Below are 24,880 nucleotides of genomic sequence, written 5' to 3'. Positions count from 1 at the left end.
ATGGGGAGACGATCACGGTCTTGGTCTAGGGTTAGGGCGCACACTCCACAGCCTCATTGGGCTCTGGCGTCCTTGGTTGGCTGCCTTCCAGCGAGGACCTGGCATCTTCGGTTTCCTTGTCTTCGTTGTGTCACTTCTTGCCTTTTTCGTCACAACATTTTCAAGAACTGACTTGTGCATGCTGTTTGGCAAAACACTGAAGTTATTAAGTGGCGCTTTAGAAGAGGAACTCTAATCGCTCACCTCTTTGGTGTAGTTTCCAGCAGGGCGTTGAAGTTCTTGAAATAATCGATGTACTCGACGTTGATCGATTCGTTTCCAAAGACCTACAACAACGAAGCACATGTTAATTAAATTCAGGCACGCGAAGCTTCTCCATCCCAGCGGCAGCCGCAGATGACCTTTTCGCCTGTCCAGTGCCGCTTTATATCTATACCCCATCCGGGACCGTTAGTGTGACATCGCTACCTCTCTCCACCCGGACCAGGACCTCCCTGTGACCAGTTATCCCGTTCGGCACAGCTGGGTGACCTCTCTAGTCTCTACACCTCACTCCGTCCTACGGTGTCACTGTGTCACCTCACTCTGCCCCATCCAGCGCCTCTCACCGTGTGCCCGGCCGGCTGTGTGACCTCCCTACCTCATCCAGCCCTGCTCATCATGTGCCCGGCCGGCTGTGTGACCTCCCTACCCCATCCAGCGCTGCTCACCGTGTGCCCGGCCGGCTGTGTGACCTCCCTATCCCTACCCTACCCCATCAGCGCCTCTCACCGTATGCCCGGCCGGCTGTGTGACCTCCCTACCCTACCCCATCCAGCCCTGCTTACCGTGCGCCTGCCAGGCCGGCTGTGTGACCTCCCTACCCCATCCAGCGCCTCTCACCATGTGCCCGGCCGGCTGTGTGACCTCCCTACCCTACCCCATCCAGCGCCTCTCACCGTGTGCCCGGCCGGCTGTGTGACCTCCCTCTGCCCCATCCAGCGCCTCTCACCGTGTCACTATGGTTGGAAACGGCCTCACGGGTGGCCGTGGGCAATTTCGGAATATATGTATATTTGGGGTGTCATTCTGTTGGAAATTGATGAAATGTTTTGAATTGGGCAGAAAAAAATTATTTAGTTGCGCATTTAGTCTCCATTATTGTACGTGGAATCGGGAGTTTCTGATAGTGGCTTTTTTGGTGCGCCGTCAAAGGTTTAAACAACCGCGCTGGTGATAGCATGTGGAGTACCTCCATGACGTTGTAAAACTGGATTATTATATATCAAAATAATCCTTGTTATGTTGGCTATCGAGTGGAGTGACTCTTTTTCCCATGCGTGTTCAAAATCAGGAACGGCATTGCATTCTGTTTGCAGTGTCACCACAGCAATATTTGCAAAATTACGTTTATGTTTCATTGGACATACAAAAAGTTCTCCATCGACCTCCATTGAGCTTTTTGGCAGAATAAATCTCTGTTCAATTCTGCGTAAGGGGAACGTAAAAGCAGACTGCGCACTTGTGCGCAAAATCGTCCGTGAAGCTTCATCTCCCGAGGCGTACCTACCCGTCGCTTCGTTAGCACCAGGTCGGCTCGTCAGTCTTGCAACGCTTATCCTTATAAATGATGGTAAGAAGCAGGGTTGCGGAGTCGTGGTGGCGCCAAATCCGACTCCGACTACGACTCCGACTCCTGACTCGTTGCCATGACTCCGGCCGACTCTGTCTCCGACTCCGGACCCCTGCCAGTGTTTCGGAGTCGTGATGGAGCTGTTCCGATTCGGACCGACTCCGACTTCCACTGCGGGCTCCTGACCGACTCCGACTCCGACTCCTGGCTCGTTGCCACGACTCTGGGCGACTCTGACTCCGACTCCGACTCTGACTCCGACTCTGACTTCGACTCCGCACCCCTTGTAAGAAGTAACTGCTCGCCCCTGCACCTGGAGTATGGATATCGTGCAAACGTGTATGGATATCCTGGAGTATGGATATGGATATCCACCGACAGAGCAGACATACAGACATGCTGTAAACGCCATTACACTGCCAATACCATGGCAAATCAAATGGCTATCTATGGTTTTTGATCATCGTTCTACATTTTCCAAAATCTTGAACTGAATGTTGGCAATTTCTCGTGACTACTTCACGACCATGACGCATGCATTTCTGAAATTGATCTTTTTTCAACCAGCCACGTACTCGTATGATAAAATGAATGTCACCATCGTGTTCTACGCCCAAAAGTACCCATAAAACATGTGTCATGCATGGGCTGCGAATAGGTACCAGTTTTAATTTTCGGGGTTATGTGCTTACCTGATTGACCTGACTTTGACCCTGGCCAGTGGCCTATGTTTGACTGACCCTACATTGATCTGACACTCTTTTAGCACTTATATGAAGGGTTGTGACAGTTGTGACAGATTGTTTAGGACCAACTGATGACTGAATTTATTTAGGACCAACTGATGACGATATAATCGAAACGCGAAACGCGAGGCACCGATTGCGAGGTTCTAAAGTCCATGCTACTGAAAGCCCGATTTCAAGTGTTTGACCTGACCTTGACCCGACCTGTGACTTCGAAATTCAGCTTTAAAGGGACCCTCCCACCTTCAAAAAAGTTAATGAATTGGCACGAAAGTGATGTCGCTCGGTTCAGAAAGAGCGAAAACGAATATCTACCAAATTTCATCGAAAAATATTCACCGGTTTTCAAGATATCAGACTTTTACTTTTGTTTACTTTTTGGGATCTCCGCTGTTCCTAGCGACTTTATTTGAAAGTGCGGCATTTGTTGCGCGCAAAGCAGCATATACCACCGCGTCCTACCAAACGTTTTAGTAAAAGATTTAAAAATCGTTAGATCTCCGCTGACGTCACAAATTCTAAGGGGGCATACCAATGCACTAGCCCCTTAGAATCCGAAAACTGCAAGTTTGAAATTCCATATCTCCGAATTAAAGCATTTGTCGATGTTGTGAGTGCCCAAACCGGTATTTGCAGGCCATGGCCACCAATTTGGCTATCTCAACTCAAAACTAATGTTAAGGTGGGAGTGTCCCTTTAAAGTATTCATGTGAATCGTCTCGTCGCGTTCTTCTTTCGTTTGCCGCGCCTCATGCGTTTCGCTGCGCCTATTTGTTCGCGAGTTATCGGCTGGGGGCGTTGAACGCCCCCCCCCCCGGCAAACGGCGAATGGGGAAATACCCCAGCAACTGCCGGGTTAATCTGACGCATGTGCCATGTTTTGTCATTTGATCGTCATTTTATTTCTTACTTTTTTGCCCAATCTAAAAAAAATCATAAATACTCTTTCTCCAAATTTCTGACCCTTTATGACCAATAGTAAGACACTGTGCGTCACTACGTTGATATTTCTCGCCCTAAAGCATAACAACAATATCCATTCAGTAATAGCAGTATTCAAAACATGTTGAAAATGCCTCGCGATATCGATAACATAACGAAAGACATAGGCGACTTATAACATACTTGTAATGATGACGTCACACACGCGTGACGTGACGTGACCTCGTCATTTCTGAGTTACAGTATGATGCACGAAAGACACTGGTATACCTATGCAAAGTTTCATCGCAGTCGGTCTACGCATTAACAAGTTATGGGCAAAACATTTTTTCGCGTTGACCCACGGCCATCCGTGAGGCCGTTTCCAACCATAGTGCGTGTACCCGGCCGGCTGTGTGACCTCCCTCTGCCCCATCCAGCGCCTCTCACCGTGTGCCCGGCCGGCTGTAGCTGACGGTTGGTGTACGTCAGCCACGGGATGCCCGGCGCCACCCTGCTCATCTCGTCCAGTGTGCGCCGGTTGTACAGACGTGAAATGTTGCGCCGCTCCTCGGCCGGCAGCGAAATCTGCCGCACAGATCACGTTATTGGGGTTGGAATGTATGTAGATGATGTGACATTGGGCACGAAAACGCAGATGTGTAACTATGGGCGAAGAACACAATTTTGTCGTCGCAGATCATGCTCGGCAAAATAGATAGCAATGCTCTCCTGCGGTCTGCCAAGTAACACCGCTCCAGCCCAATGTTTGCTGTCCACTTTATGGATATTGGTGTCTTGTTGAGTTGCTAACATCCGCAAAGACTCTTCACTTACGTTGGCGAGCTCGATTTCGAAGCGGAGGGCGTCCTCCATTTCGGATTTGGCCTTCTCCGGCTCGGCGCCGAGCAGGACGGCCATGTCCACCATGTAGCTGTAGTAGGCCTGGACGTCGGAGTCGTTGAAGCCTGCCGATCATAGGGTGCACGAGTGATGTGCTTCCATACTAAAAATCTCAATATAGCCTGTGGGGTTTCTGGTCTGTGCGAAATTGATCAATATTTGAATAGGAGACATCCTCTCTGTAGCGCTATCACTGCCTCTGTCTGACGCCGTGGTAGACATTCTCAGGGGCCTTCACATCCACTGAGCACCCACCTTTGATGAGGTACTTTCTGCCGAGACCCAGCGAGGCGTCGTTGACGTTCACCATGCGGCGAGTGTAGTTCTTTATGTCGGCTGTGACGCTGAACTTGAACACGTAGCTGTTGGGAAAGCCCAGCTCTCGGTTCCGGTAGATGGCCTCGGCCCAGTCGAAGGAGCTCTCGTCCCACGAAAGACCTGCGGAATAGCACAGAACGTCAGCAAATTTACTTTATAGGGTAACGAGCTAGTTCCTGCAGGCTAGTATAAAAACAGCCATGATTTTGCCTTTGGCGTTAGGTAAAGCATATCTTCTCGAGTCCCTAATGAAAACGGCTCGATTAATCAGCTCACATTTATATAGCATAAGCAAAACAGATTTAAGCGTCATAGGCGGCGGAACGGGGAGGGCACCGGGGCACCGTGCCCCCCTTTGATTTTGGCATTCTAACATTAGCCCTATGGGCGTTGCATGGAAAGATTGGGACCAAAAGTCGGCAGTGCCCCCCTTAATTGAAGGTGTTCCGCCGCTACTGTTAACGTCACAGCCGTGTGCCTCACCTTCCAACACTGGCCAGCCTCCCATTCTCTTCAGGATGCTCTTCATCGGGTCCAGGGCCTTTTTCTCGATGCCGTCTGCGAAGTGGGTGGTTTTGTCAGTAGGTAACTAATTCAGCGGACAAGTGTCGCGAGCTTCCAACTGCTTTGTTCAGCTATCTATGTCAGACACGCAGACGTTGCTGGGCTGGTCATACTCGACAAAAACTTAAACTTCATTTTAGCCCTCTCCCCTGGGTCAATCCACCGCAAAAAAAAACATTGCAATAACGTTAGTGAAGCATATTCTATATGGAAAGTCATACCTGTCCTAAGGGCAAGGCAGTCGCTCAAAATGAGTACAAGCGAAATCAGAGAAGAAGCACAAGTCTGCCCAGTACGCGACCTAGGTACTCTTTATTCGAGACCTCAACTCTACAGTCATACCTACTCGTATAAATGCGTTTAATCTCAAATCTGGGGAATGTCCCTGACTCCCGTCTAACCTTTATCCATGCAACTGCTGAAATATTTCTTCAGTGTGACTGTCGCTGGCGGATCCTGCGCCTGGACGGGAGCGTCGATCAGCTTCCTCATGTTGAGGTTGAGCTCGTCGTCGATGAGGCTGAACTGCGACACGGAGCTCTTCTCGTCCGGGATGACGGTGCGGTCGATGAACGATCCGCACGCGAACGAGTAGAAGTCGTCGCACGGGTCGACCGATGTGTCCATCTTGTCCAGAACGTGGAACGCTGAAACGGCCATTGGCATCGTCATGATTTTTATTGCTGGAAGTTGTTGACATGTCGCTTCATTACAAATTAAAGGGACACTCCCACCTTAACATTAGTTTTGAGTTGAGATAGCCAAATTGGTGGCCATGGCCTGCAAATACCGGTTTGGGCACTCACAACATCGAAAAATGCTTTAATTCGAAGATATGGAATTTCAAACTTGCAGTTTTCGGATTCTAAGGGGCTAATGCATTGGAATGCCCCCTTAGAATTTGTGACGTCAGCGGAGATCTAACGATTTTTAAATCTTAGACTAAAACCATCGTTAACACGTGGTGGTATACGCTGCTTTGCGCGCAACGTCTGCCGCACTTTAAGGCTGCCAAATTATTGCTTCCAAATAAAGTCGCTAGTAACAGGGGAGATCCCAAAAAGTAAACAAAAGTAAAAGCCTAATATCTTGAAAACCAGTGAATATTTTTCGGTGAAATTTGGTAGATATTCGTTTTCGCTCTTTCTGAACCAAGGGACATCACTTTCATGCCAATTCATTAACTTTTTTGAAGGTGGGAGGGTCCCTTTAAGGCTCTGTCATTTGTAAATACTTTGCATAGTGCCAAAATGCGAAATATCTTACTGTAGAGACACACACGTACCGGCTTTGACGCAGCCCTTGCTGAGACAGAGATGGGGCGACAGCTGCGGCCGACTGCTTCCAGTGGCGATGGCTCGGCGGTGAATGGAGTGCGCGCCATCTGTCGGTGACACGGACAAACATTGGTTCACATGCAAACCCCGTTGTCTGATGGCGAGGTCCGAACTCCGAGAAGAGCTATATAGGTTCCATGGACTAGCGGCGGCCGGCAACTTATACTCACGTCATATATTCACACATGTTTGATTTTTTCCTTCACCTTATCTACAAACATTTATTTGTTATGGTTTGTGCCTATTTTATGCAGTATTTGCACTTTTATTGGTAGGTAATAAATATGAATAGGTTCGGACCATTTGGCAGACCTTGTTGCATTGGTTTGTTTCGTGTTTTTTTTTTTACTTTCGGTTTTTGCTTTTTTTCAATTTAATCCTCGCACTGGCAGGGGGAGGGGGTCGATGCGACCCCTCCCCCTAAGTTTTTTCGAAGATGCCAAATTTGGTACAGCCTATGGAGCAGCCTTTTTACATATGACCTGAAAATTTCAGGTCCGGATGACCTTGGGTCAGGTCACCAGGTTAGAAAAACCGGTACAAGGTCATGGTAAAATATCAATTTTCTTTATGTACCTGTCCACCTCACAGTTTTGGACTGATTTCCTTATAACTTTCAGGATGTGTTAAGTTCACCGAGTTGTATAGCATATAGTTCGTTTTTTGGGATGTCACTGACCTGAGATCAGTTAGAGGTCATTACGTCGTAATGATAAGTCTATGGCAGTGGTCGGCAGGTCATTCGGGGTCGTGCCCCCTTTTTGGGCGCCAGGCAGGGCCATTACCCCCACCTACCAGACCCCATTGCTGACACAACCAAGTTTACTGAAATTCCATACCGTCCTGGAACTCTTTGGGTATTTGTGCATTTCCAATGCATCAAGTTTAAAACATGACACTTCCTCTACAAAACATTTAATGCCTATATCCCAGTAGCGGCGGAACACCTTCAATTAAGGGGGAGGGGAGGGGGGGCACTGCTGACTTTTGGTCCCATACTTTCCATGCAACGCCCATAGGGCCAATGTTAAAATGCAAAAATCAAAGGGTTCACGGTGCCCCGGTGCCCTCCCCGTTCCGCCGCCTATGCTATATCCCATTTAACCCTTGTACGTATAGGGGCGGCGGGTGGTTTTTCGTTAAAAGCTCACGTAAAAGGCCTTGGATCACGACCAAATTGTACCCTCGAGCCCATCATATTTTTTTTTAACCAGCCCGGAAAATATCATGACCTGAGACCAGTTTTACCAACAGAAAAATAACCGCCTGCCAGAATTTTTGCCTCAAGACCGCTTCACATACGGAGCGTAAACGCGATGGGCTCGTAAGCGGATAGGGCTGTACCGTTTACGCTCCATATGTGAAACGATCTTTAGGCAAAAATTCCGGCAGGCGGCTATTTTTCTGTTGGTAAAACTGGCCTCTGGACTCATAATGACCGTTGGCTTATGAGCTTTTTCTGGAGATCATCTTGAGCCATAAAATCTCACTTCAAGGAGTTATAGCGGGTCCCGATTTTCTCGACACTTGTCATTGCCCTCTTGAATGAGACGGAATGACCAAGGACCTTAAAAATGGGCAGCAGCGGCTTCCTATTGTCATGGGTAGCACGCTCGTCTTTTTTATGCACAGCTCCATATCAGAGTCCGAGAGGCCGCGGGGGTCCGAACGACTCCTCCCCCTTACGTTAGCGGCTGTTGAAACGCCAACAGACGGGCGACGGTCAAAAGTTGCAGCTGCTTTTGTACGACTGTACGGAGGGGTGAGATGGTGAGGCGAGCAGGTACGTGAAAATTGGTATCTAATCAATGTGTGCTGACTGCTGTGCCTTTGGCCTGGGCTAATCTTTGAACCCTGGGATGCAACAGTCACGATGGCTCCATCACTGGAGCTACAAACTCTAAAAAGATGGCTTTCTCAGAATCCCTCATTACCCCCACTGAAAGGGCTCCATTACCCCCAAAGGGGGCATGCCCCACCATTTGCCGACCCCTGGTCTATGGGAAAATATTCAATTCGGAAAGTACTGGATATATCCGCTTCGTTCTATCACTTTTGTGATTTGAAAGGCTTCCCTCGCGCCCGGGGTCACCCCGGCTTCCCCTAATATCCCTCCTCTGCCCTGGCATGTTTCTAAATTCAATAAATTAACTTTGCTGGATTGAAAAATATCATTTTTGGAATCGACACTGGCCTGTTACATCACAAATGGTTATACCATCTCAATTGCGGAGCGAAATTGACAGCACTCACCGCGCACTGTGGCTCCATGTGTTCCCGGCGCAGCGGCTCCGAGGGCGAGTACGACCACCAGGGCCGCCACCAGCGCTCGGCTGATTCTGTCGGCAGAGGGAAGCACAGTGGGGCCTCAGTTGTAGGTGGCAGCACTGAGGTACCTATGCGTCATTCTGGTCAGTCTGCTGGTCCACTTTAGAGGACCAGAGGTCGGCGAACGAGAGTCAGAATGATACGATGCCTGCAGGCTGCAGGACTCATCCTGAAAGGGGATGCTGGTGTTCCTTTCCTGATAGGATGTTGTGACTTATCGTTTTGTCCTTGTACAGGGTGTCTCAAAAGTTCGTTTACACATTTCCCATGTCAATAAAGCATATAAGAACCGGCCAAAAATCTAAGGTTTTGGTGTCCGTGTGTACACTAGACAAATATGCATGCTTTGACAACTGATTCGGAAGGCTGGAAACCAAACCCTTTGCTGTATCTCCAAAAATATTTGCCCATACCGATTTTCGTCACTCCGTCAGCTGCCGGAGGCTGATAAAAGGTTACCAGCTTTCTAGCTCTTGTAGGGGAATCCCCCGCAGTTTCTGCGTCGGATTTAGGTTTGACGAGCTCCCCGGCAACATCCGCTTCTCCCTGAAAGCCGATAGCTTGCATCGACACCATCCGTGAGTATTTTGTAGGTCTTCTCTGGCGCTAACTCCTTCATGAATGACTGGCGCCGACCTCCCAAGCACCATTTTCCTTTTCAAAACAACCCCATTCCTGAACAAATGGGAAGTGCCAGGGGCAAATTTTTCGCAGCATATCGTAGCAGAATGTGTCGGCTATCTGTTTCTTAGACACATTTTGCAAAATTTGCAAATCCCGAACGCTCGTCATTCCCAATGCCAAGACCTTCGCTGGGTTCCGGAGTGTTTTCCTCAGGAGAGGTTCTGCTTTGTAAACGGCCAAAACCTGTCCATCGTGCGGTTTTGTCCGGATTTTGTGTGTAAAAGAAAGCTATTTGCTCCAGATCTGCACCTCTTGAAACTTCGTTAGATAAAACTTTACATTAATTGACACTTTTGGAGGGTCACTTGTCCTCGGCATTGACGATTTTCGCATTATTTTCCCTCAAAATTTAGCGTTATATATATTATAAACAATTTTAAATGATATTTTGTCTTTATTTTATGATGACCTGCAATTTTTGAAACTGGGTAACCTTTGTCTGTGAGCTCCTAGTCAGTTTTCAATAGTTAGGACTGCATTTTCAGCTGCTTTCCGGAGCACGAGTCTGCTGCGGTACAAGGGTCGTTCAAAGCGTTGTTAGTCTCGCATGGTTTTGTCCTTCAAAAATTTTAGCCACCGTTTTTATTAGATGACCATCATGTTGTACTCATCCTCGCCGACACTTTGCCATGTGTCATTTCCGACCTAACCATTCCCATTACTCGTGAAGCAGAGAGTTTCTCAGCCGACCCGAGTATGCGACCTCCATTTTCATGCCTGATCCATGGTCAGAGGTGAACCCTTTTTGTGAGCTCATGAAGGGTCGAATGCGCTTGAAAACAATGAAGCTGCTTGAGGAAGGTTCCATCCATCCATTCAACCATTCGGACTAAAAATTTAAAAAAAAAGGTTGTTACCAATGCCCATGCAAAATTTCGACTGTTAATTTCATGTTGATTCAGAATTATTGACAAAAAAGCATGGCTGGTACCTGTAAGCGAACTTTTGAGACACCCTGTAGATTATGGATGTTCATCCCGAGCTTTCTTTTCATAGCACGATGGAGTGAGTAATGCAATCCCTAGTAAAATGACATGCACATATCTAGCAGCATGCGTTTCATCCATTTTACGACACTTACCTCTTTGTCATGTTGATTTCTGCTGTCACCGGGCGATCTCAGTCGGGCAGCTGCTCAGGGTCTTGTCTGTGGCCAATCTGTCGAGGTCCGCCGGCGGGCCACGGGTGTGCTCGGGGCCGAAAATGTCCACCTGAAGCTGTCCTGTCGAGCAGTGGGGGTTGCGTGATCAGCCGGTCCAGCACCTGGCCGCTCCTTTACGACAGAGGCCCACTGCGCGGGCCCGTGGCCGCGCTGAGGAGCGAGCGTGCCGGCTGCCTTCTAAAGGCTACCGTGGGCCCGGAGATTCTATCAGCACTTATTTAGTATGAGGTTAGTTGTAAGGTAGCACGCACGTGTTGGATTGGCGCACGGAACTTAAATGGCGCCCAGCGTGACTCGTCCCCCAGTTCGGACCAGTCACTCATGAACGTGGTCATACATTTAAAATCATCCGTATTCCGTCATACTTAAAACGTGAGGCAAACCATGGTGGCCTATTTTTGGGAATTCCATTCTTAGTGATCTGGAAAGTTTACGTTCTTATTTGGATATGACCTTTGTTAATTTCAGTTTGGATGTGACCTTTTTTAATTTGGATATGACCTTTTAAATTTGAGCGCGAGTTATTTTAATTTGAGAGTAAAGGGGTGCCGTGTAGGATGACATGGAGTGCGATGTTAACCTTCGCCCCAGTGGGGGGGGGGGCATATGTTACCACCCTGTCGCGTTTTTTTGCGTGTGAATAAAAAACCGCGGCGCGTAGCGCCGCGCCGCTTGGGGTAGCTTTTGGTACATCAATTTTGGACAATGTGTGAAATTTTTGACCCCAGGTCATGTCAGGTCAGGTCACCAGGTCAAGTTAACTGACCAAGCCTAAAAAAGTTTGCAATCATGTCCAGCCTGCAGTGTTTGTCAGAAAGGTTTTAAACTTGTTGGATTGCATGCTGTTATGGGCGCCTACAATTTGTATATCTCGGATTTTTTATATCCATGACCTAAGGTCAGGTCAGTGGCGTGACCTTACCATTACAAGTCAATGGAGAAAAATGAAAATGCCTCTAGATCCGTGTGTACGCATCGGAACAGTCCAAATATTTCAGACTCACAATGATTTAGTCCACTCGTGATGACCAAGGTGTCATTTTTGCTGATAGCCTCTAGACACGTCATCCGAGGTCACTTGAGGCTACAAACAGTTTTTTGCCAATAACTCGCGATTGGAACGAGATAGAACGCTGGGGATGGTCTCATTGTGTTTGTCTTGTTGAGACGCATCGTCTGATATGCAACATGACCTTTTCCGGTCAGGTCATGACCTTGACCTGAGGTCAAATTTTCAAGTTGACCTTTCAAGGTCAAATTATAGTTTATTCGACGCGTCTCGGCGAGAGGAACACGATTCTGGCAATAGAAATGTCGTGGCTTTTTGTAGTCGAAAGTTATTGTCGAAAAACACTTTTCGTAAAAACAGCTATTTTTGGAGTTTTTGCCCTCTGGAGGCTAAACCGTTGACCTGAGGTCAATATTGATAATGACCTTTTCAAAAGAAGAGTTCACAAGCTATCGTTTGCTGTTCCATGCGTTTTTCTAGCTACCATAGTTCCTGAGATAGCGACATGTTTTCTGAAAAATATAATGACAATTGGCAAATTTTGACTTTTGATGACCTCTGGTGACCCCAATACTGCTCTAAGGTGAAAAATGACCGAAATACTTTCAAACGTACGCATTGAGAGCTATCGACTGCCTTTTACCGCGTCTTTCTAGCCCTCTTAGTTTTTGAGTTAGAGGTGGGTGGTAACATATGCCCCCCCTCACTAGGGCGAAGTTGGCTGAGACCGCCACTGGGGCGCGGGTTAAAGGGACCCTCCCACCTTCAAAAAAGTTAATGAATTGGCATGAAAGTGATGTCGCTCGGTTAAGGAAGAGCGAAAACGAATATCTACCAAATTTCATCGAAAAATATTCACCGGTTTTCAAGATATTAGACTTTTACTATTGTTTACTTTCTGGGATCTCCGCTGTTCCTAGCGACTTTATTTGAAAGTGCGGCATTTGTTGCGCGCAAAGCAGCATATACAACCGCGTGCTACCGAACGTTTTAGTAAAAGATTTAAAAATCGTTAGACCTCCGCTGACGTCACAAATTCTAAGGGGGCATACCAATGCATTAGCCCCTTAGAATCCGAAAACTGCAAGTTTGAAATTCCATATCTCCGAATTACAGCATTTTTCGATGTTGTGAGTGCCCAAACCGGTATTTTCAGGCCATGGCCACCAATTTGGCTATCTCAACTCAAAACTAATGTTAAGGTGGGAGGGTCCCTTTAACGAGGAGTTGTGCGATCAATATCCGGCGCGACGGTCGTTACGATTGTATCAGTCAAGTTCATCAAAACAGCGTGTAGGACGGATGCATGCTATAATAAGCGACAAGTTATGTGAACATTGCTTATTATATTCACTACATCCGTTACTACGAACTGCGTTGCTGTCACAACATTTACAGGGCTCCCCTGTAAATGTTGTGGCAGCAACGCAGTTGGATCCCCTGAGGGGGATACGTAAGCGCAGTAAATGCGTATTACAAACTGATAACAATGCTGAGCGAATAGGAAAATCCGTTCGTAATACGCATTTATTTGGTCATGTATTCGGGGTCATTGTTGCACCAGTGTTTGCTATTTTCATGTTTTCTTCGCATAGGAAATACTATATATTTAATCGGACCGCCTCCTCGATATACCAGGTATTATTCGGTGTGCCTAGCCAAGGGTGTTTTAAATAATGCCCGAACGGAGTGAGGGCATTATTTTTTCTAAAATATTAACCGAACGAAGTGAGGTTAATATTTTCAAAAATAACACGAATGAAATGAGTGTTATTTTTGTATTTGATGCACGAGCCTGCGAGTGCATTAAATATAAACACTCTTGGTTAGGCACACCGAATAATGCCTGGTGTACCGAGGAGGCGGTCCGATTACATTTATTATAACGACTTTGCGCCGTTCGTTGCTCAGCTCGTCTATTTAAAAAGGGCTACATTGAGGGATTGGGAAAAGAAACGGGGCTTGGTTTTGTTTTCGGGGATCATTTGTTAACCCACGAGCCGCTGGGGGGGGGGCATAAAGTTGCCCCCCCTTTACGTTTTGTGAAATATCTCCGAAACCTGATGAGCTACGAACGTGAAACTTGGCATAGCTTCAAATGAATACCTAGACAATGTTTGAAAAAAGTTTGGTGGTTGTAGCACCTAAGATGACGTCACAGTGACGTCATAAAGTTTTGTCGTTTTCCGACATGGACCGTTTCTGATGACGCTGAGCATGAAACTCGACTGTAAATGAACTAGACAGCACCTGCTGTCATCCTAAAACATCTTACTACACTTCCATCTAGTTTCTGACCAATAATCGGCCCTTTATATTAGGTCCCATATATGTGATGTATCGTGAGAAATATGAGAGTCGCAAATCTATAATTTCACTTATGACGTCACTGTGACGTCATTTCAAATGGGATCAACACCAAATTTGGACACAACCTCGGCTAGGTATTCAGGAAGATGTGTGCAAAGTTTCGCTTCTCTATCTCTTCGCGTTGCGACGATATCGTCGCAGAAGTAAAGGGGGGGCAACTTTATGCCCCCCCCCCCAGCGGCCGGCGGGTGGCGCGGAGGCCCAGCGGCCGCCGGGTTAATAACGAAGTGTGTACTAATTAATCAAATTAATAGCGCCAATTAGGAAATGTAATAGTGGAATGTGTGGACTGTGCAATGTCTCGGTCAGTCGCTTATATTCATATGCAGGCCCTCTTGCAGCACTTGTAAAGAACTTATGCACCCAGGGCCGCCTTCTGTGAGAACCTTATACTGAAAACGCGTATTTACAACCTCTGATCTATTCCATCATCTCTGTATCACGTGTGCCTGGGTATACCTATCAGACACTTGGCCTGCGCTGCTCCTATCACGATAAGTGGCTACAGCCCATTTCTGGGTCTTCCTTGTGTTGGTTGGAACACCTTCTGCTTCTCTGTTCGCCAACTCTTGGGAGAGCAAACTGCAGTTTTTTTTCTCGCTGTCTGTACCATTCGTATCCATTTTCTGCATTATGAGCATCACCTTTGAGTGATCGGACAAAGCAGTGGGCCTATCAGATTTAAAAAAAAATTAAGAAGGCGTCTCAAAGCTCTCTCTGAATTTGATTTAGCTCTGTGTTGCCTTCGGTGCACTTAACATTCAATCTCAATGCAGGCCAATATTCTTTTTTTCAGCGAGCAGCTTGAAACCATTCTTGTGAAACCATTCGGGCTCCACCACGGAAAGAAAAAGTCTGATTAACAATATTATTCCCGGGATTAATTTCTGTTATACCGACGTTTTACTTAAAAAACTGAAATCACGCGCGCGTTTAGAGACAGCCCTCCGATGCTGCAAAAAATACTTGTGCTATCAAGATTTAGCCATACTTTTTTAACATGCGTGAACGGCGCAAAGTCGTTATAATTACTCTTTATCATCGGAGACGGACGGGACTGATACTTATTTAGTACTTGAGTAAAAAGTGCCTACCATTAATAAACTGGAAACTATACCTACATATTTTCGTTATTACCTTGCTGCGAGTTGCGACGTTTGCGAAGCCGGGACAACAAAGTCCAGCTGACATTTCGGGAGGACATGTTTCGTCCATGGCCACGGTTACCTGGTGCAAGATATTTTTGTGCTGCGCACAATTTGATTAATTATCCCACAAATACCCCGAGTGGCTAGGTACGTACGTACCACATGACCTCGTTCATCCCTTAACATCATTTTGTTGCATAACGTCGTGTGTCCATGTTTGCCTCCTGGCAATACTGCCCCGTTCATATACAGCGAATATCTCAAACGTCAGCTATCCTGGTTGAATTTTTCAGCATATATATATCATATGAACGGACTTGTGATTTCTTATCATGCACGCGCTGCTGGGCTTGCGATTTGTATCGCAGGACAATCTGAGTAGCACATAAACATCATGCTCGACGGGTGATCTGCGGAGGGATGCTGCGCCATTAGAGTTCGCCCCCCGGCTGTTATGTGTGTCCCGGCATATTGAACCTGTCCTCTGTCCTTGACCCACTTGCAGCATCTGCAGGAATTTAACCAGGCCAAGGAGGCTGGTGTGCTACTGGACCTGACGGCAGCGCACTTTCTCTCTGCTATTTTGAGAGTCTGCAAAACCTAACGAACCCCGTGAACTTTATCCACGCCATTTTATTTTTATTTTATTAATTTTCCGATCTGCCGCCAGTGGTGATATCCACTCCTGTCATTTAATGTCAAGGAGGATGTGGTGTTTTAATGTGGTGTTCTTCGAAGAAGCGATTCCTTACAAATACGCCTTTTGTCGTGGCGTCAGACGACGGGATGGCTCTTTCTCGTTTACAATGACCCTCGCGTGTATTACCTGTATCCTGCTGCAAGGCGTATGAGCGTTGCGGTTAGTGTCTGATGTCACTGCAATGAAGATTGAAGAAGCCTTATTAATTGATCCATAGGATGACGCACCGATAAAGTAAAGCTTCCATAGACGGAACATTTGATACACTAAGTGAAGTTCTGACCATATGGTGACCATTTGGGTGTCGAAATATGATGTTTTCCGCCTTATGTAATGATCTTCGTATGGGTAATAAAGTTGACTTCCTCTTTTATGAAATACTAACTCAATCTCTGTGCTGTCAATCGTCAATATGTAGCATACAGTTGAAATTATGCAAAAAGGACGACCAAAGTATATCATCTTAATTCGTAACATCCATGTGTGCTACAACGTTAAAGGTAGTGTGCCAGCTTTCCTGGACCGTATGGAGTTAATGGCCCAGATAAGGAGAACCGGATTTTTAGAACTTATCCATACCTTCAAAACTCATGGAAACGTCTTAAATTCTTCAAATTTTGAGTACCCCAGTGCGAAATTCGCCCCGACGGGTTGTCGGTCGTACCCCAACCACATTTCACACCACTATGAACAATAAATGCACACACTGAAATCGCTATTACCGATATGCTCATCCAATCAAGTTTCGATAATAGAGGTGGCAAAAGATGAAAATTTTGGGAACCAGACTCGAACCAGACCCGGCTGGACATTTCTGGAACCAGTCGGACCCGGTCTTAGCTGGAATCGGAACCAGTTGGACCCGTTTCTCAAAGGTCAATTAATACAAACTACTTGTACCTAGGTATCATTAGTTGCATCATGTAAACAGCCTATTTCCCACTGGGAATACTCATGAGCTACTGTGTGCAAAGAAACATTCACTTCATATTTTGCAATAATGTGTAGTGCGCAAGATGTATAGTTTATGGTAGGACCCGGCTGGACCCGTCAGAAAATTTCCAGGAACCGGTCTGGACCCAGATGGGTCCAGACTGGTTCTTTGGACCGGGTCCTCGGGTCCACATTTTCCCACCTCTATTCGATAAACCCGTTCATCATCATCTCCTGCGGTTTCGAACACGCGGGGATGCGGTAGACCGCGCCCAAAGCTGCGGCCCCGGCTTGGGTCAGCGCACGCTGCCCCGACTCGGCTACCTCACGTTACCGGGGCCCTGGCTTTGGGCGCGGCTTCTGCTCATACTTTGTGGTGCGGTGGTGGTGCGTCGGGCTGCGCGCTCTGACTTCGGCCAAGAAAAATGCGTCAGCTGATCATTGTCATTTCTGCCACTTGCGTGTGGTGAAATGGGGTCATAACTTAAGAGACGGTTTTTTCATATCAATTATTTTACATAAAATCATATTTCATACCATAAATGATGTTCGACAGCCAAATAAAAGAAACAATACCAATACAGGCTTACAGTTTAAGGCTCGACATTGTGTTGTCTACGATTAGACAGCTGATAACTCATTCCCGTACGTCGTAACTCTATAATGACCTTTGCTTATTGTCACATGTGCGCCGCATTCGCGATTGTTGCCGACGCCTGTTTACAGGTCAGCCCACTACAATTGTTATTCATATCGAAAAACCGATAAACTTTTAGGCGAAAAAGGCACTATTCCAGGCCCATTTTTGATTTTTTTTGCGATATTAGGTAAAAACAGAAGCTTCTTATCCTAGGAAAAATAAAATGGGAAATCTTTCAAAGGTGGCACACTACCTTTAAGGTTTGTTACCTCCTATTGCGTCAGATCGTTCCAATGGGATACAAATGTGATAGATAAATGTGGTGATGTCAATCATTTATGACTAGTTTCAGCGACACATATGGCACAAAGCCTGTCTCATCCGTCTCTGGCTCTCAGCAAGGCTTTTCTTACGAGTTGACATGACGACTATATTTCAAAACGGGGCCCTCGCCACAAGTAGGTCACCGTTGCGTCACAGGGATTATCCGTGGTAGCCGAAGCTCTGTAATTGGAATAATCCTATCTCGTCCATCAGATAAGGCGGGAGGGGCGCGCTGACTGAACTGGTGGTAGCAGCTGGCTGCTCGTCAGTTCGTCCTTCATGCCTCCTGTCGCTGGCCCTGACATATGGGTGTCCTAAAACCCAAACATCATGATCGCAGCCCTGACCCTGACGTTTTGACTATGGTCCTGTTCCTAGGCTGAGTTCGTATCTGTCTGTTTGTCTTTTCTTGGTTATGAGAGCGTTGCGAAGTTGCGACTTGCATGATGCGGAGGTTGAGTTATGACGGGAGAGTTCAGTGACCTGAATTAGTGACCTGAAAATGCGGTTCACTGGTGCCGTAAGATCCGATTTGAATCCAGGGTCAGGCTTGCATAGGTAAATATAAGCTCTTCTATGTCTCCAACGCGTTTCGAGCAATCCGGGAAAAATGTTTGAGGGTGGCACCACTCTGCTGATATCTACATAGGAGTGGATTGGTTGACCTGACGCCTAAAAATAGGTACTAATTGTTTCTACTGGTGCAAACAAGCTCATCTTCTGTGAAGCTCTGTCTCAATTCAGAGTCAAACTCGAAGGGTCATAACGGTAACCTCCGCGCCATTGGGAATGGATAACAAACAACATAGGGGATCAAATGACTACTGCAGTTGGCACAACCTATAGCTCCAATAAACAAACAAGGGGATGGCAGTGTTAGCCAGCGCCGGCGTGTGGTGCAGGGGCGCCATATTTCACTGACCCGTGACGTCACCGTTCAGACGTCTGCTGTCTGCCGTCCGTCACTGCTGAGCCGGCCTCTGATCCCCGGCAGTCCAGTGCCGCCGACCTGGCTCAGTGCGTCTGAGCCGCACCTGTGCTCACCAGCTCACCAGCTCACCGGCTGAGCTCACACGGTGGCTGGCCACAGCTGTGAGCGTGCCGCACCCTCAGAAGCCGCTAAACCGCTTCGCGCAGACTCCAGCGCGCATTGGGCATGGTATTTATGGTGTTATTTGTCTACGGGATGGCTTAATTCTGACAAGAATGTCATATAAAACACCATCTAGCGTACTTTGTACTACTTACTGTTTATTATGTGAGCTGATGTTTTTTAACTCCTGTACTTGGAAGCTGCTCATAGTATCATTTTTGTCACATCCTGCAGCTACACTTGCAATCCGCTTCCTTACATTGTCGGGAGCCCATTCGGCTGACGCTCTTGATCACTATATATATATATATATATATATATATATATATATATATATATATATATATATATATATATATATATATATATATATATATATATATATATATATATATATATTTGATTGATTGTGATTGTGAATTGTGATTGAGTTCAAATTGATCAAGTGAAATCAATTTATGAGGGGAGAATCAAGTGATAATCTTTTGGGATTTTTTTGCTATTATATTTAAAAGATTATATTTTGATTGTTGAGTGTCAAAATAAAAAATATAAAATCGGAGATAGCAGTTTTATAGCCCTGTTACTTCAACACCTTTTATCTCAAAAACATTTTTATGTATCTCTAAAGCTGTAGGCCTGATAGCTCTTCCCACGAAACCTTTCCTTGGGTCAAAAATGACAGAAATGACGTCACTCCGACGTCATTAACGGCCAACCTATCATAGCCTTTGAAAAATTTCGGTCACAATATGTAAAAGCTATTCCCGGGAGGGTACTGAAAGTTTGCGGTTGCAGTTGCAGCGCTTCTGGAAGTAAATCTTTAAAAAAACTAAGGGGGGGCAAAAAAATGCTCCCCCTACCGCATGGCAGGTTAAAATCATTCGGTAGCATAAATATAAAGCTTTATTAAAAGTGAACAGCGTTCATTTAAAAATCATCAAATATGTTGCGAATATGAACCTATAGTTAAAGGGACCCTCCCACCTTAACATTAGATTTGAGTTGAGATAGCCAAAATGGGGTCCCCGGCTCACAATTACCGGTTTCGGCACTTACAACATCGAGAAATGCCTTAACCCTCGCCGGCACAGGGGGGGTTGATGTAACCCCCCTAAGGTTTTTCGCGAATAACTCGCGTAAAAAGCGACCGATCGCGACGAAACTTTCAGTACTCTCGTATTGATCAATTTTACACCTACCCTGAAAATTTCATGACCCTGACCCAAATGACCTTTGACCTGTGACCTCTTTTCCGAGACCATGTTTGGCCGGAATCGCGATTCGGCGTATGTCGGCTCGCATTAGCCGCGCGTTTGCAAGCTTTTCGTGGTTTCAAACGTTCAAACATGTGATTTGATGTTGCTCCCATACATAAGGGTGGGTGTCAAGGTCACCTGAAGGTCAGGTCAGGTCATTGACCTTTGGTTACCTCGGGTGACCTCGGTTCACTTTTTCGAGTTTTACATGTTTCTAGGCTAGTTTTTGGAGCTGAATATTTAGCAACCATTTGAACATTTACGAAGTAGTTTTGGTGCCTTCGTAACATGTTACGAAGCTGTCAAAGGCGGTTGACACGTATTACGAATACCCGTCACAACCCCTACCGGTTGACCTGACCTGACCTGACCCGACCTGGTCTAAATGCTTAAAGACATCATCTCTGATCAAAACTAACACGATATTCGTGATCAGCACCCCGGAAAACCACATAGCAGCCACACTTTACGACTTTCTAACAGGTCCCGATTTTCCCGGTTTTCGGGTCATTGACCTGACATGGAAGGTCACCCGATGACCTAGGACCTTAAAATTGGGTATCATCGGCTTCGTCTCGTGACGGGCAACACGCTCGTTTTTTCCGCGAAGCTCTAGCTTGATCAGGGGCCAAACGCGAGGGGGGTGGGGTCGTACCACCCCCCCCCCCCCACCCCACCCCTTGTGCCGTCGAAGGACGCAAAATGGCCTGTGCCGGCGAGGGTTAAATCAGAAATATTGAATTTCAAAATTGCAGCATTTTGATTCAGAGGGGCTAATGCATAGGAATACCCCTCTGAATGTGTGACGTCAGCGCATATAGGTATCTAACGATTTTTAAATGTTTGACTAAAACGTTTTGTAGCACGTGGTGGTATATGCTGCTTTGCGCGCAACAAGTGCCGCACTTTCAGCTGCCAAACTATTGCTTCCAAATAAAGTCGCCAGGAACAGCGGAGATCCCAAAAAGTAAACAAAAGTAAAAGTCTAATATCTTGAAAACCGGTGAATATTTTTCGGTGAAATTTGGTAGATATTCGTTTTCGCTCTTTCTGAACCGAGCGACATCACTCTCATGCCAATTCATAAACTTTTTTGAAGGTGGGAGGGTCCCTTTAATTTAGGTGAAAACCACATTAGTTTTCTTGCGAAGTAAATGGAGCGGTATACACCATATACGTCATAACGGTATATGTGTTTCGCAGACTAGCGTGGTCTTCGTAAACAAGTACAAATGCGTTTCATGTTTTTTTTTGGGGGGGGGACACATTTGACAAATCAATTCCGTCTAACCATCAACTTACTAATTTTTAGGGTTTGACAATATTCTATTAAATTAATTAATGTTGGTTAAGTGACGTCCTTTCGGTGCATTTAACGAGCATGCTATTTTGCAGTGGGAAATCAAATGGCATTGCGGGCCAATGCCTCAATAGAGTCAATTATTAAAAGAAATAGTTTTTTTTGTAAATACTTGGAAGAAAATGAAACAACTTTCATTAGAAGAAAAACAGTTATTTAACAATTTCCGTAAATTGCACAGCAACGCAATAAAAAGTGTACTTTAACCTGCAAAGTAAGGCACAATGATGCGAATTCAGAGCTTTTTGGTTATTTTATTTAGTTTGCCACCTCTCCCGTAACGTTCAATTCAACTCTCCAGATCCGCGAATGTATTTCTGGTTCGGTATCTACTCATGGCCAATCAAACGAAAGTCAATATTTGTGGGAAAATATTTGAAACTACGTTTTGTGTTATTTCTTTCTTTTTTCTTTTTATAAAAAGTGTCCTATTGAGGTAGACACCCATGCTAGGCAATGCATATTCATGTGCCACAGTTGGGGTGCTGCTGCACGTGCGCACGTACAGGGGTCGATTCCAGATCTCTAGAACGGCTGAACCGATTGCGCTGAAATTTCGTTCATGGTTGGGGACCGGTTAGCAGGGTGCTGTGCAAAGGTCAGTTGGGACCCATTATGCACGTGCGCACGTGCAGGGTGCCGCTTCCAGATCTCGAGAACGGCTAGGCCGATTGCGCTCAAATTGGCACATCGCTAGGGACCGGTTAGTAGGGTGCAGTGCACAAGTTAATTGGAGGTACCCCTTCGCAATTTCGCACGTGCAAGGCAAGCCCTCTCGCTCGCTCCGTTGGTCGCCCCAAAAGGCATTTTCTGGTGACAATGTTTTCGGTCAATTTTCGGTGACCTCTGATGTAAACAATTAACAACCCATGACCTTACGTACACCCATCAAGGCTAACTACGAACCCGATCGCGGACGGTAGAAAGCTATTTGGAGGTGAATAACGTATCTGCTTAAAAAGTATATCTCTGACGAAAACATTGTTGTGTATTGCTACGATACATTCGTTTTTTTTTAAGTATTCTAGCGTTTGCGGAGCAAGCGGGTTACGCTAGTGCACGTTAACTTGTTATCACGCGCACTGCAGCGGGTCTGAGCCGAACACGAACTGCAGGGGGGGGGGGGTTGAAAACAACCCCCCCTGAGATCTCGAAAACGGCGCAACGTAGCGACAAGCGGTAAACGGCGTTGGATAGGTTAAGATGAGATCGACAAGAAATACTAAGATCATTTTTGGGTCAGGTCAAAAACGAGGTCACCAGAGGTCACCGAAGACAAAATGTTACGATTTTCACAACAGGAATTTCGCGGTAGTTTTTCTTGAATAACTTGTCTTGCACACAAGACAGAGGATCGATTCGAACGCCATCGTTCTTAGCTCGTCAAGGCGCATCGAATGATATATAATATGACCTCGAAAGGTCAAGTTGAAAATTTGACCTCAGGTCAAGGTCATGACCTGACCGAAATAAGTCATGTTGCATATCATTCGATCCGCATTGACGAGAAAAACACGATAAACGTCGAACGGAGTCTCTATCTCTACTCAATCTCAAGTTATTGAAGAAAAACCGCTGGTGACCTCAGGTGACCTAAGATGACCTGGAGATCACCTTCCAAAGGTCATAAGTGATATGTTTCGGTGAAATCACCAACAGGAACCTGTAATACTATGATCCTGAGCGTATTGAAGTCATAGGATGGCATTCAGAGTAAGTTGAAATTTCTCCCATTGACTTATAATGGGCCGGTCGCAAAAATGACCTGACCTTAGGTCATCGATATAAAAATTCCGAGATATACAAGTTGTAGCTCGTGATGACTTTACTATTTCCTGTGGGTTTCAAGATCATATCTCAACAACTGTGGGCTTGGTGGGATTGCAAACTTCGAAATTTACGTTTCGAGGTAGGGTCACTTGACCTGACCTGGTGACCTGACCATAGGTCACCTGGGGTCAAAATTTTTACTCAAGGTGTGCAAAAGTTGTGAGAACAGGTATGCAAAATTTGGCGGCGCTACGCGCCGCCGTTTTCTCGCAATTTGCGAAAAACTACAGGAGGGGGGGTTGAAAACAACCTGCAGTGCGCGTGTTAACTGCGAGTAAATCTAGAAGAAATAATTTTGAAATTTCACGCAAAAATAGCCTTTTCTTTCAGATTTCCTCAACCACCGTTGATAGCTCCGACTGTAGGTTCACGAGAATTTGCCCACATTGCACGCATACAATGACAGCCGCGCCGCCGTCGCAGTTTGTTTACATTACCCGCTACACCCGTGTGCTGTGCACCTTAGAGACTCGGTCAGTGTTACGATGGACGAGCTCTATATTGGCTATCTGTACTAGCTCAGTATCTGTAGTAGCTCTGGACTGCAGCATTGGCTTTTTCAAAACAGCGTTTTCCCTTCGAGTATGAGTGCCGAGTGGTACAGGAGTTCTCGACAGTCATCCAGTGAGAAACACCGGCCGCACTCGAGGATGTCTTACCTGCCTCAGATGTCGGGAGGCGCCGTCGCCGCCGCCCTGCTCCGCTGCTGTCGTCTGGCGGAGTGCGCTGGCGGCCCCGGCGCCGCGGACCGTCCCCAGTCCTCCCCTCGCCATGACCCGACCGTGACGTTGGTCCTCGCCCAGTGACGTCACTCGCTGGCCCCGGTGACGTCAGAGGGCGACCGCGGCCGCCGGCTGAGCCGCGAACGCTGCGGGATCATCCGGCGCGACACGGTCATGAGCCCGTGATCCGGCCTCGTTTGTATAGTCCTAAAGAACAGAGCTCATCTAACCGTACATAATTTGTCCAGTTTTTTTTTTTCGCTTTCAGTGCGTCTGCTTTTCAGCTATATTTCTTGAATCCTTCCTTTTGAGAAAACCATCAGCCTACGCATCAATATCGTAACGCCGATCACCGTGAATAAACAAAGCTTGCTTCCGAAGCAACCCATCGTTTTGCAATGGGGTGACATTTCGCGTCATTTTCTTGTTACGCTTTTTTAATGCGGATGTTAGCCAAAAGTTTCCTTGATACTGACTGGCAGTCTGTTCTAAAATGCGACAAAAACAAGTTCTGTACAATCGTGCATGTCAAGAAAATTAACTAATTAATGTAGTTATGGGCTTTTTATTAAATATACCTAGTTACTAAAGGTCTAACTTTTGTCATGCATAATGTTTTGCTGGGTGATAAACCTTTTTCGTTCTAAATGCTTAACCCTAGCCCCGTTGGGGGGGGGGGCAATATGCCCCCTTTCTGTGTTTTTTCCTGAATAGCAAGAAAACGGCGGCGCGCGCCGCGCAGCGCCGCCAAGTTTTCAGTATCTTCTCGGGCATCAATTTGATACCTTCACACTAAATTTCAAGCCTTAGCTCACCCTTGGTCAGGAGTTATTGAGGTCAAACTGAGGTCATGTTTGAGCAAAAATGATAAGAAATGAAATCTTGAAACGCTCACAAAAGTTGCAGCTAACAACCAA

The 24,880-nt window shown here is 46.3% G+C and overlaps 1 protein-coding gene across 1 annotated transcript in view; it reads right to left on the bottom strand.

The window, feature by feature from the left end:
- Window positions 1-24,179, bottom strand: part of LOC122393241 (neprilysin-2-like) — a 28,466-nt gene extending 4,287 nt beyond the window's left edge. The window contains exons 1-10 of the mRNA XM_043389095.1: window positions 23,901-24,179; window positions 10,495-10,635; window positions 8,655-8,740; window positions 6,350-6,448; window positions 5,466-5,711; window positions 4,984-5,058; window positions 4,438-4,620; window positions 4,117-4,247; window positions 3,730-3,867; window positions 244-326 (exon numbers count right to left, since the gene is read on the bottom strand). Coding sequence (XP_043245030.1) covers window positions 244-326; window positions 3,730-3,867; window positions 4,117-4,247; window positions 4,438-4,620; window positions 4,984-5,058; window positions 5,466-5,711; window positions 6,350-6,448; window positions 8,655-8,740; window positions 10,495-10,505 — 1,052 coding nt within the window. The 5' untranslated portion in view covers window positions 10,506-10,635; window positions 23,901-24,179. The remainder of the gene's footprint in view (window positions 1-243; window positions 327-3,729; window positions 3,868-4,116; window positions 4,248-4,437; window positions 4,621-4,983; window positions 5,059-5,465; window positions 5,712-6,349; window positions 6,449-8,654; window positions 8,741-10,494; window positions 10,636-23,900) is intronic.
- Window positions 24,180-24,880: the final 701 nt, after the last annotated feature.

The sequence above is a fragment of the Amphibalanus amphitrite genome, unplaced genomic scaffold (genome assembly GCF_019059575.1).
Source record: "Amphibalanus amphitrite isolate SeventyFive unplaced genomic scaffold, NRLGWU_Aamphi_draft 000525F_arrow, whole genome shotgun sequence".
Lineage (NCBI taxonomy): Eukaryota > Metazoa > Arthropoda > Thecostraca > Balanomorpha > Balanidae > Amphibalanus > Amphibalanus amphitrite.
Note: the sequence above shows the minus strand (reverse complement) of the source record. Positions and strands in the feature narration are given on the sequence as shown.